At 39.7% G+C, this 13,368-nt stretch overlaps 1 protein-coding gene across 2 annotated transcripts in view; it reads left to right on the plus strand.

The window, feature by feature from the left end:
- Positions 1-944: 944 nt before the first annotated feature.
- LOC139954571 (general transcription factor 3C polypeptide 1-like) overlaps positions 945-13,368 on the plus strand; it is a 39,806-nt gene continuing 27,382 nt past the window's right edge. The window contains exons 1-13 of one of the 2 annotated variants that reach the window (XM_071954436.1): positions 945-1,175; positions 3,303-3,418; positions 4,738-4,955; positions 5,775-5,932; positions 6,338-6,578; positions 7,092-7,295; positions 8,136-8,246; positions 8,939-9,014; positions 9,522-9,628; positions 9,744-9,865; positions 10,639-10,724; positions 11,732-11,844; positions 12,905-12,969. In XM_071954436.1, coding sequence (XP_071810537.1) covers positions 3,364-3,418; positions 4,738-4,955; positions 5,775-5,932; positions 6,338-6,578; positions 7,092-7,295; positions 8,136-8,246; positions 8,939-9,014; positions 9,522-9,628; positions 9,744-9,865; positions 10,639-10,724; positions 11,732-11,844; positions 12,905-12,969 — 1,556 coding nt within the window. In that variant the 5' untranslated portion in view covers positions 945-1,175; positions 3,303-3,363. The remainder of the gene's footprint in view (positions 1,176-3,302; positions 3,419-4,737; positions 4,956-5,774; positions 5,933-6,337; positions 6,579-7,091; positions 7,296-8,135; positions 8,247-8,938; positions 9,015-9,521; positions 9,629-9,743; positions 9,866-10,638; positions 10,725-11,731; positions 11,845-12,904; positions 12,970-13,368) is intronic. The other variant, XM_071954435.1, reaches the window with a different exon arrangement.

Here is a 13,368-nt window from a genome sequence, read left to right on the forward strand (position 1 = left end):
GATTGTTTCGTACACTTTAAAAACAAATAATGTAAAGGTCAATGCTGGAAAGATTTGTCAATCTTAATCTAAATAAAAAAAGGTTTATTAAATTAACATGTTTTCAGTGTGTTTTATTTGTTGTGAAGGAATTTCTGCGGTAATGCTTTTAAAGGGGGGTCCAATATCACACATGGATTTGGCCTTGGGACTTTGTATAAATAAACTTATTCTTACTCAATTTTACTACTTGCACACTGTTTTCCTCATTGTTCACATACATAACTTAAACTTTTTATAGCTCCATGGTGCAACCGGTACCATCCCATGGAGGTAGAAATGTCATGTTTATGTTATTTTTGCACATCAATTGATTTACATACAAACTTTATAACATACGTTATATGGGAGGAGTCAGCGCATGGCATACGGTCGAAAGAGTATGTACGTAGGTGACCGTGACCATAACGTCACTTAAGAGCAGACCAATCATAAAGCTGAAGTTGAAAGCTTACTGTACTGCAAGTTTATCAACTGGTTTCATTTGGACCTACCATTGTAACACCCGTGAAATGACAGGGAACCAGCGTTGTCCTTGGGGAACTATTAACGGTGTCCTTGAACAGCGCCCGCTAGGGTCCAATCGTGGGTTAGTTTACTTAACGGTGTGTTTAAATAGCGCCCTCTTACATTTGCTTAATGCCGCGTCAATTGACCTTCGACCCCCGTGCTATCAGGCTTCGGGTTGTCAATACAGCGCACGAAAGTAACAGATTGACCTTTGACATGATCCATCATGTGTTGTTTGTCTAATGACGTCTATCTTTATGTCCACACGTAAGAGGGCGGTATTTAACACCACCGTTAATTTTTCACCTGCAAAAATTAATTCCACCGTTAAACCAGCATAGCGCCCTCATTTTTGTGTTGGTGCATTATTAATTAAAAACACAGTCCACATGTCAACGACAACACTCAGCGCAACTTCAGGTCTGGAACTTTGAAATTGTTCATATTTTCTTCACTTTTTGGCAGAACTTGTGCCATTTCTGTGGGTACAAACTACCTACCAACTCTACACGAGGGAATCCCAAACTATTGTTGATCGCAAGGAAGGTAAGCAAACTGTCACTGACTGAGGGCTGTGCTCACTACAACAAACACTACAGTAGAGATCCAACCAAATTCCAAGCAAGGTGATCATTTATCGCGATTCAGAACCGCAATTGATTGTTGGTAGGCAGAGGGTACTTCTAGAGATTATAACACCCCTCGGTGATCCCCGGAGCATTCTATTTTCCCTCGGCTTCGCCTCGGGAAAATAGAACGCTCCAGGGGTCACCTCGGCAGTCATAGTTTTAACCATAGCGCTCGAAGCAGTCAATATTTGTATACTAGGCTCACAGGGGAGCCTTTATAGTTTCCTAGAGGGGTCAAAACATAGAGTTATATAAAGAACTAGAGGGCGCACTGGAGTACATTTTGGCGACCCCAACCAGAAACATTGGTCATCGGTTTACCATTTTTGCGTGTTTGATTGAGCGCTGTGACGGAGCAAACGCACCTAAGGCATTATATGCGGCCTGGCATGTGCCCATGCAGCCATTTTGTAAGTTGATAAAACAGCATCGCATAGCGTTATCAACACACACTGACACTCGCCAATGTGTACTTAATATTCAAACGCTCGTACAAAATGGCGCGTGTGTCTCCTTGTGGTCCCGTCGTGTTTGTGCAACCAGCATCACCAGTGCGCCCTCTAGTATTATAAAGTTTTCATGGGTCTATTAAAATGACATGTTCGACCATCTCGACGACTGCGATGTATGTTGTGTTGCTATATCTTTGTGTACTTCTAGAAACTATAGGGGGAGCCTTATAGTGTCTAGAAGTAATATTTGTGTGGGTTCAACAACGCCCTCTCTTGATATTTTGCTTTTCGCAATAAACCTTATGATGCTGCATGTCATTGTCATGCATGGTCATTGGTTTCCGTTCTGACCCGAGGGCCTAAAAATGCCTAGGCTAAGCTCGCAAAATCGCATTTTCCTTTGGATCGACAACTCCTCCACTCAGGCTGTGTAGTATGAAATTATAACGAATAAGAATACAGATTATGCGTTAAAAACCTGAACGGCCGCTTCCGTGATAAAAGTCCCTCTCGCTAAAATGATTAGAAAAATAGAAGTTCACTCATCGAATTTTCCTTCAAACTGCACATTAGTAAATAATTGAATAGCATCATCAAGTTGTCCAACGGACGAGTTGTCTGACATCCCCCAATTTCATGACTCTACTTATTGTTGTCAAATAATCTGTGCTTTGTCTTCGAAAACAGGGATAATGTGCTTCAGTTAGATTTTTTTTTTTCTCAGGTAAGCAGGACAATTTTGCCTGTGCGCTTGATTGAGTACTTCACCAGTTTAAACGAGCATAACTTTGTGAATAATGAACCTCGGGCATATTTTTTTTACTATCAAATTAAAAATAGGACAAGCTTTCCATTGATACTAATTTTGTGTAGGTGCTTCGGAAAAAGTGGATTCAAATACATGACTGACACCCTCCCCACTAAAAAACAACGTTTAAACGAGCAACTTTGAATAATGAACCTATGGCAATAATTTGTTATTATAAAATTACACAAGCTTTCCATTGAAACTCATTTTTTGTAGATGCTCTGGAAAAAAACTCATAAGTGCCGGACTCACTAATTTAAGTGCTGAGGAGTGTTAACATACACAATCAGATCGGGGGATGTTCCGCCCCAACTTGATAATCGTCCCAACTGTAGTTAGGACTGATCCCAACTTTATTGTTTAAGTTGGGGCGTCTACAGTTGGGACAGTAATGCAGTATACCAGCGTGTTGCAGCCGCTGTGTGTTGGTTGTGTGTGCACAGATGTGAGCATGGAGGTCGACTTCCTCATGGTGTGAGCTAGTCTTGTCATCAAGTCTATAGGTGTGAGCCAGCATCACTTTTGTGGCCGGAGCATGGCGGGTTGTAGTAGAACTGAGAAGGGTTGAGTGGGTAACATAATTATTCTCAAGTAATTTGTTAGTTTTATCTTGACCATTACAGTGTGTCGCGTTTGAGCCTATTTGTAAATTGATATAGCGGAATGAGTCTCATATAGTTCTTGGAGTATTTTTCATATCTTTGATTTACATCACATGTAAATGTTTTGTAAGTGAACAATTTTGTCACTTAGTTTTTTAGAATCCATCAAATTCGCACAACCTCTTAGTCCCCCAAAACCCGCCTTAAACCTCCAACTGAAGAATCATCTGATTATCTGATTAACCTTTTTGTTTCCTTTTAGTGTGTGTGATTGAAGCTCAGATTTTTGTGATTGACTATGAGGTGGGGACTCATCAGTTGAGATGGCTTATCTTCATGATATTTGTGTGGAGGAAATAGCACTGGAAGGACTAGAAGGTAATCTAAGCTCTGAGGCAAATATGAACTTGTTTAGTGACTGCCTTTTTGTTTCCCAAAAATGGTCGGCCGACACAATCTAATTAAAAAATGGGCTACTTCCAATATAGTGTTTTTTTTCGTCTGAGATCGTTAAAAAGTAACCCTTTATTCATTAAAAAAATAATGAAAACAAGAAGGAGGGGGCCCCTAAAAAGGAAAAGGGCGGGGATGCTTAACATGTTTTTAATTTTATTATGCCTTATCAAAACCAGGGCTTCAGTTTTGGCTCTGTCAACAGTTTTTCAAATTTGCTCTTTCAGTATGGGGTTTCAAACAGGTGGCAGGCCCAGGCCTGAAGTGACTCGACTGACAGTACAAAGTGGCTTAGCTGACAGTACAAAGTGACTTGGCTGACAGTAAAAGGTGACTTAGCTGACAGCACAGAGTGACTTAGCTGACAGTACGAAGTGACTTAGCTGACAGTACAAAGTGGCTTAGCTGACAGTACGAAGTGACTCAGCTGACAGTAAAAGGTGACTTAGCTGACAGCACAGAGTGACTTAGCTGAGAGTACGAAGTGACTTAGCTGACAGTACAAAGTGGCTTAGCTGACAGTACGAAGTGACTTGGCTGACAGTAAAAGGTGACTTAGCTGACAGCACAGAGTGACTTAGCCGACAGTAAAAAGTGACTTAGCTGACAGCACAGAGTGACTTAGCTGAGAGTACGAAGTGACTTAGATGACAGCACAGAGTGACTTAGCTGAGAGTCCGAAGTGACTTAGATGACAGTATGAAGTGACTTAGATGACAGTACGAAGTGACTCAGCTGACAGTACGAATTGACTCGGCTGCGTACGAAGTGACTTAGCTGAGAGTACGAAGTGACTTAGCTGACAGTATGAAGTGACTTAGATGACAGTACGAAGTGACTCAGCTGACAGTACGAATTGACTCGGCTGCGTACGAAGTGACTTAGCTGAGAGTACGAAGTGACTTAGCTGACAGTACGGAGTGACTTAGATGACAGTACGAAGTGACTTAGCTGACAGTAAGAAGTGACGCGGCTGATAGTACGAAGTGACGCGGCTGACAGTACGAAGTGACTCAGCTGACAGTACGGAGTGACTTAGCTGACGGTATGAAGTGACTCGTCTGACAGTACGAAGGTAAGAAGGTACAAAGTGACCCGGAGGTATGGAGTGCCTAAGGTACGAAGTGGCAAGTAATGAAGTGACTGATTGCCCAAGGTCTATTGCCCAAGGTCGCAAGTGGTTTTGTAGTACAATTTACAATTTGAATTATCAATATTTTTTACTCTGATCACCAAATAATCAGGGATCACTCCAGCTTGTTTATGGTGTCGGCTTCAGCAACGGATCCCAAAGTTCTCCTTGGCACTGGACCCCAAATCCAAGCAGTTTCTATGGAGTGGGATCTTTCCAAACAGCGATGTGGAGTTCTATCGTCTACCAGAGCCGAGAGAGTTGCCCACATTCCACCACCAGTATGTTAACGTCGATGAAGGATCTGGGATTGTTATGATTAATCAGGAGGTGAGCATGTGTTGTTTTATTACCCCCATCACACAGAACTCGTTCTGAAAACTGTAGTCTTGGTGCAAGACGAAGACGATAGTAATGTGCCTGGAGCCAGTGAGGAGGGAGCCAGCGGGGGATCGCGATAATTGAGTGCTAGTGTGCATAACAATGTGTTGCACCAAGACTCCATTTTTCAGAGCGTAGTGAGAACCAGTACAGTGTGCTGTTGGGTATCACCTTCGGAGCAGCCTAGGGGCTGATTTTTTCTTTGAACTACCCTTAAACAACACTCTGTTAAAAAACTGTTTTGATTTTTGAGTGGGTAAACTGACAGGTTGACAAATAGTGTGGGATGGCAGATAAGTCATTATTTGCACACAAAAAGTCTAACTGTGTGCACAAAAACTGAATCCTTTGATTTTCAATGCATGCAATTTTCACAAGTGAGCATTTTTAGAACGCTTCAATTTTTAGTGTATAGTTCCAGGGAACCTTTTCTTCTGTGCGTGCGAGTGGTATGCAGGGCGCAACCGGGCGGTATGTTTGCTAAAGGGTTGAATGGCAGTTTAAGACCGCACCACTGCTCTTTTATTTAGGACTGAACTCAAAACTCAAAACTAAGCTTGTTACAGTATAAAACTTTTTCATCTCAATTAAAATTATGTAATATTATTGTACTTTCAAAGTTTAGAAACCTTGTTATAAGTGCTATATAAATGCATGCTATGATTAATATTGTTATTAATATTTATTCCTGCATTTAGAGTCTTGAATTCAAATGTCCTTAAGGTTGTACAAACTTTTTTTCTCCCCCGTTGCCCTAAACCTATTCAGATTATACGGAAGGACTACACTGTCTGTATTGTCAATAGTGCAGAGAATGATGGCGTACAGGGATCGTGCCCTACCTTCAAAGAGAGGGTCAATGTCAGTCAAGAGGTCAGAGGTCACGATGGAAGCAAGGTCATGACCTTAGAAGAAATTCAAGAAAAGTAAGATTCACTGTCCTTTCAGTTCAGATCAGGCATGATATCCTTCCTGGTCCGATTTCTTTTATTTTTTGCCTTTAAAAAAAAATGCTGAAAATGTTTAAATAGCCTGAAAAGTCTACTAGAGCATGCACCATGTGTACATGTAGGTCATCCCTTGTACTTGATAAAATGTTCCTAACTCTTTTTGGGAACCAAATATCATACCTGTCAGGATAGAAGGAATGTGTTTCAAACACTGGGAGGGGGGGGGGCGAGACTGGGGGTAAATCAATCGTATTGTGAAAAGATCAGCAATCATTTCCCGGGGGCAACCGTGGGTAATAGATAAGTGTGAAAAGGGCTAACATGTTATGTGAAGGAATCAATCGATTTAAACAATGTATATTTGTGTATTTTTTTCTTCAGATGGGGTGATTCTCTTGTCATAGTAGCCAGTCCTGAGCTCCGCCACTCCACGTTAATGGGATCAACTGGGGATCCATCTGTGGAGCTACCTGACCTGAACTACTGCCTCCTGGAGTTTATCGGACGCCAGCGACATCATGGCATTAGTCAGGTGGAGCTTGGCAAAGCCTTTAACATCAGTGCAGTAACCATTTTTCACTACGGCAAGGATCTTAAATACAACAACTTCATTGATAAACAGGTGAGAGAGATTATATAATAGACACTTAACCATTAAGGCTGTTCCCTTTGGATACAGTTGTGTAATGCTTGTAAAAGAACCCAGTCCACTTATTGTAATTATTTGAACTATTGAAAAATGGATAAACTACAACTGGTGACTTGTCTGAGGTGGCCAAGCGGTTAAGAACAACGGACTCAAGCTCTAGTGTTTCTGATCAGCAGAGTGTGGGTTTGAGTCCCAGTTTGCGCAGAAATCTTTACCATAATTGCTTTGTCCTTTGGATGGGTCATTAAGCTGAAGATGTAGGTCCCCTGTACTAGGATGGGAAGTGCATGTAAAAGAACCCAGAACAATTGTCGTGGTAGAGTAGGGGTTAACCCTGGTGTTACTGGCTCACAGAGCAAGCACCGTTGTTTACAGGTTTTCTCAGGCTTGCAGGCTACAGTGATTAAGTTAAACTTAAAAAACGTTAATGATAACATTATTCAAGTTGGATATAACAGACTGAATTGTGTGATATTTTCCATCCAGAGTTGTTGGTGTGAGACCAGTAAACGGACAATGAATTTCACCATGCTTATGCTTCATCGCTTCTCATCCTTGGCCAAGTACATCACCAAGGGCCGTTACCCGATGTTAGCGAGCCACATCACTGACTTCCTGGAAACCAGGCCCAAGAAGACAGCCAAAGTTCAGGTCATTAAGGATTTGGTGAGAAAGAAGTTCTCATCTTGGGTGAGTTTAGGATCTTGAAGAGACTGCATTAGTGGCAGTAAAATCTTCTTGAATTCAATTCTAATAAGGGAATAAAAGAATAGTGACTCGGTCTTAAACGTCTGTTAGAACCGGCAGGACTGTGGTCGTGCGACGGCCTTTATCAAATGCCCACGAACCTGCAAGGTATTAAACGGAGGTTTAAGACCGAGTCACTACTCTTTTATTTTCCATTGTTAAAAAGCGTAATAAAATTGGAAAATATGTAAAACAAATCAAGTAAATTTTCAATTATCTTGGCTCCCTTTCGCGAAGGGTCAATATTGTGTTGCGCATACTAATAGTTTTTTATTTTGCATAGAGTACCGGCCATCCTGGCATATTGAATGCTTATGCGTAAAATAACACAGCGCGATAAGGTCCTGCGTCACGCCTATGTTTAAACCCTTTTTACTGTGGTTATATCATCCGTTTAAACACGAGGAAGCTGACAACAAAAAAGGAATGTTATTGGCCGTATGACTAGGGGTGGACTTCACAAAGAGTTAAGACTAGTCTTATCTCAACTTAGGAAGACTTACTCGTTATCTAGGGACTAGCCATAAGTTTTTAATATCTCTTGGACTAGTCCTAAGTAAGAACTCATCCTAAGTTAGGACTAGTCCTAAGTTAGGACTCATCCTAAGTTAGGACTCATCCTAAGTTAGGACTCATCCTAAGTTAGGACTAGTCCTAAGTTCTTTGTGAAATTGACCCCAGGGTATTTATGTAAAGTGCATTCAAACTAATCATAATCCAAATCAGTATTACCGTGCTCGATTTTATCACCTTGGATGCAACTGTTGTCTCCATCAACTGCAGGCCTCGAAGAAGGACATCTCTCCAACCTTTAAGAAGGTGTACCTTATGTTACAGAAGATGAAGGTGATCCAGATTGTGTACGCTCAAGGCAAATGTGACCTCTTCAACAAGGTACGTGCAGTTAATACTAGTCCTGACCGATTAGTGGAATTTACTTCTCGACTAGTCGCACCTCAAATAGTTGCGACTTTGACTTAAGATGCATTGTGGCATATTGTTTGTAGCAGGCGCAATATCATAAATATTTGTCTGAATGGATTGTGTCACTGAAGTCTGATTGTGTCGTGAGTGACATAATTGGTTCACCAAACAGGTAGTTGCAACTATTTGTGGAATAGTTGCGACTATTTTTGTTGTAGTCATTGCGGCACGATTAACCTTGTAGTTGAAAAACAGTAGTTGAGACTTGACTAAGCAATCAATGGTTGCGACTTTGACACTAGTCGCACTAGTCGCCCAGTCTTCATGAACACAAAGTACAAATCCTCATTCTCAACTTCAAATGATTCAAAAAGAGCGTTCAGTCGAAAACCTTTGTTCAGAAATTTCCATTAATTTTTTTATATGCATTTTTATTTGTATTTTTGATATATTTCGAGGTAAATTTTTCGCACCAGAATTTCTTTTTCCATGTACTTTTTAACATGACTAACAAAATATTGAATTGAATTGAATGGAAGTATAACCAACACTGCTAAATAGAGATATTCACATGGTGTTACCGCAAACCCCTCTCCACCAACCTCTCTTAGTTAGTGAATTAAATTGAATTAATGTCTTATTTTGTTTCCCCTCCCCTGAAGGTCGACTCATTAAAACTGCTGAAGAAGATCCCCTTTGAGAAAGAGGAACCAGTAGAAGATGAACTAAACGACACATGTGAGTATTTCTGTGTTTATCACATTGTATGGTTTAATTTGTATAGTAATAGTCAAAATAACTAGTGTACACTTTTGGTGTGTTGTGGCTGATCGCTGTAGGCCACCGGACCCAGAGTGTGGGTTCAATACCCGGTCATAACAATTGTGCACTTAAAACCTTAATTGCTTCATAAAAAGGTAGTGCATTCTGCTCTGACCAGCCAGGCTCCTAGTGGATGTTACCCATGCCTACATGATCCTACCCGACTGTTCAGCTCCCAGGAGTAGGTGGCTACATGCCCCTGGTGACAGTTGATTTGGGTCGTTGGGTCGATAGCCCAAATTGGTTAAGTGTAGCCCTCACCTTGAAGTGCCTATCAGTGGCCTTGTGTTGAAGGCGTTCTCTCTCAAAATAAAAATAAAAATAATAAAAAATAGTAAAAAAATTCACAATTGAAAATTAGTTTTGTCTCACTTTAATTACTTGGTGTTTGTAGATTTGTTGTTTTGTTTGTTTGTTGAGCAGACGATCCAGGGGTAACATCTGTCCGTGTAGCTGAACTCCCAATGCAGTTTCAAGTCTACAACCTGATTGATAATCTACAGCATCGTCCACAAGGAATTCATACACAAGTAAGTCAGTCTCGCTACAAAAAGCCACTATTATTTAGCCCCTTTGAATTTTTGTTGTTAATTTTGGCTCTATATGAATAATTTCTGATTGATTGATTGATTCCTTTGTTTTTAGGACATTAAAAGAATGTTAAATTTGGATAAGACGAGCCTGAGGACCCTCACAGACAAAGCCTTGAGAGGTAACAACTTAATCACGTCTTTCCTTACTGATGAAGGCAGGCAGAGAGTCAATAAGTAAGTATATGTATGGCCACTGAGGGCGCTGTTTCTGTCCTTCAAACTTTGTTTTTGCAGATGCATGTCTGCTCAAAATGAGGCTTGTTCTTCTGATGACTACGGGTGAATTGGGAGAATTTGTACGTTTTTTATTAAATTCTTGTTCCCTTCAGTTCTGAACAAGGTCACCAGAAGTTTGTAACAGAAAAACATTGGACATTGAAAGAAAAACTACTAAGTAATGCAGGGAGACCACGAACATGTGGCTAAAAAGCTCAGTTGGTACAGCACCAAGAATAAGTATTAAGTACGAAGGTCACAGGTTCAAATCTTATTCTAGTTTTTCGCTGTTTACTCAAAATTTATTTATAACTACACAGTCTGTTTCTCTTGTTGTTTATTATTTGATGTTCAGGCATTAATTACTTTATGTTTTCAAACACTAATATTAGTGTTGCTTTATACATTACATAATGAAAATATATCTCATCACGGTGGACAGAGTCCTTCAGTAAGAAAAAGAGGGCACTCCGGGGATGAGATTCGAACCCCATGATGCTCTGCGTTCTAGGTCACTAAACTTCCAACATAATAAATAGACCAGCAGCGTCTTCATACACTTCAATCAATTTTTAGTCAAGTTACCTTCATTTAATGTTAAACATTAAATATTCCTACATGTAGAATATCAGTTTGTTTTTATTCTTTTTACTGGCTTTTTTTAGGAGACAAAAATGGCTTCCGTCTTTGTAGTATTTTGTTTAATCTCACAAATATTTTCTACTTCTAAGGTTTCAGACTACAGAGATTGATGAGAAGGTGTCAGAGAGTAAAGTTCTGGATACGATGCCATCTTCTTCAAAACAAAACCCTACAGGTAGACATTAAAACGATTCCTTTTTTTAATTTGAATTCAAAACGAAATTATGCATGACTTAAGGTGAACATGGATTTAGCAGTTTACCTTAGTTACACCAATTCCTCCCAGCAGCACAAGATCCTATCACCCAAACAAGTTCCAACTCAACACAAGTCGTACCCAGCTTTACAGACTCTCCTTCTTCCCCCTGAACTGTCTCAATGTGGAACACCCTCCTTGGGATTGTCCTCACTGCTCCATCTGTGATGGCTTTCCGGGAAGGAGTAACTGCTAACCTTTGAGCAGTGGAAGGTGTTTTTGCTTGCAACACTGTCCAAAGTCCTCAGAGCTGTATTGCCACCAATCGTTTTGATATGTATAGCACTCTTTTCTTCAGGCCCTTTTTGTTAGCCTGGAGGCACTTGTATTTCTACTGCTGCTTGCACCACCGATCAACCACCCTTACCATTACATCCAAACTTAAGGATCCTGCTAAGTCAACCAATGTAAAAGTTAAATGTATTAAATGTAAAACCACTTGACAGATGTATTTTGAACAAATTCCTGTGCCCACTACATTATTTTGGTAATTTTATTTGAGCTCCTTGAGTAATAGTTTTCCTTTGAGAATATCGTTTCCACAATGAAACTCTGACTTGACAAAGGGAAAAACAACAAAGGTTTTCATACTTGGCTTCAGGGAATGTCGGATGAACAAATTGAGTAGGCACCATGCCCTTTCCAGGGTATTTTCAGGGGGCGAGATACCTCACTGATCATATAGAAAATTTTTAATTTTTTGATGTAATTTTTCCATATCAAATTCAAGAGTTATGAAAATAACAAATGTTGAGATACACCCCTTCTTTCATCTCAAAAGTTAATTAAAATCAGACAGTGCAATGTCCATGAACTATACCATTTTATGCTTTCTTGCCTGCAAGAAGTCAAGGCTCTGTATCTGTTTTGTAAACATGTGTGTCATAGGGTTATATAAATGGTCTTGTTTCTTGACTTTACCATAGACCCAACGCCTACTAAGACATTGCAGACTGAGAGGTACACAATGCGTAGAGAGAAAATTCTTGACATGATAAAGAAGCAAAAAGTACATGAAGGACCATTCGCTATGTTGAGGGTAAGTTTGTTTCAAAGTGGATGGACTTTTTATTTGTGTTTAGGAATGGCTACATTGTACCACACTGAGTTCACGTTGCTGCTTATATTGCCAAGTAGTTGAAGGCACTGGAAACTTTGGGTATGTCAAAGACCAGTATTCTCACTTGGTGTATCCCAACATATTTATGCAAAAAAATAACAAATCTGTGAAAATTTTGACTCAATTGGCCATCGAAGTTGCAAGAGAATAATGAAAGACCAAACACCCTTGTTGCACAACTTTGTGTGCTTTTAGATGCATGATAAAAGTCTTCAACTGAAGTCTTGTGTTATTTGAGTGAGAAATTACCTCTTTCTCAACAACTATGTTACTTCAAAGGGAGCCGTTTCTCAACAGCTCTCCATTAGCTTTCCCCCTCGTACTGCATCTCTTTGGAACTCCTTGCCTGGTGCATGTTTCCCTTCATCTTATGATCTTCCATCTTTTAAAGGAATGTCAATTCCTACCTTCAGCTCCACTGAGTTTCTGCATGTGTATGTTTTCTACCTTGTAGCCCTTAACCTACAGTGGCTTTTAGCCTTGTTTCAGGCGACTTGCATAATTTTTTTTTTTTTTTAAATTGCTCATTACCAAGTAAGTTTTTATGTTAACAATTATTTTGAGTAATTACCAATAATGTCCAGTGCCATTAAACTGGAGCCATTGTAAATGTAAGGTTCTTGTTGTTGCTTTGTTCCTTTTCTCGGAAGATGTTTTTGGTAGTCTATGGACTCATTTTCAAAAGCTTAAAGGCAGTGGACACTATTGGTAATTACTCAAAATAATGTTTAGCATAAAAACTCGCTTGGTAACTTGTAATTGAGAGCTGTTGATAGTATAAAACATTGTGAGAAACCGCTCCCTCTGGAGTAACGTAGCTTTTGAGAAAGAAGTATTTTTCTACGAACTTGATTTCGAGACCTCAAAATCAAGCATGTGACAAGGGTGTTTTTTCCTTCATTATTAGATCGCAACTTTGACGACCAATTGAGCTCAAATTGTGTTGTGAAAGTAATTTTTTTAAATTTTTTATTTGCAGACAATTCGATTAGATGAGGCAGATGAGGGGAGGACTGAGAAATGTGACAGAAAATCTGTTCTAAGGTAGGGTCACCTGGCAGATCAAAGGTCATTGCTCTGGGTCAAATGAGGTCAGAGCAGGAAACCTAGAACAATTGGGGATAATTATATGTTTTATGTGGGCCCAAATTTCCAAAAGGGAATATTATGTCCTTATGCTGACAAACAGGTCCCAATTTCATAGCTAAGCACAACAAAATTTAGCTTACCAGAATAAGATTATCAGCTAAAATACCATGTTGCGTATACAATTGTTGGTTGGTATCATGCTTTATTTTTGTTAAGCAATATTTTCTGCTTCTTCAGAGACCATTTACTTCTGTATAATCATCATAGGCATAATCAAATTTTGTCAGTGAAAATGACAATCACAAATAACAAAACCAAAATTAGTAGTCTTGTGTTTTTTTTCTTTTGACTTTC

The sequence above is a fragment of the Asterias amurensis genome, chromosome 2 (assembly GCF_032118995.1).
Source record: "Asterias amurensis chromosome 2, ASM3211899v1".
NCBI lineage: Eukaryota > Metazoa > Echinodermata > Asteroidea > Forcipulatida > Asteriidae > Asterias > Asterias amurensis.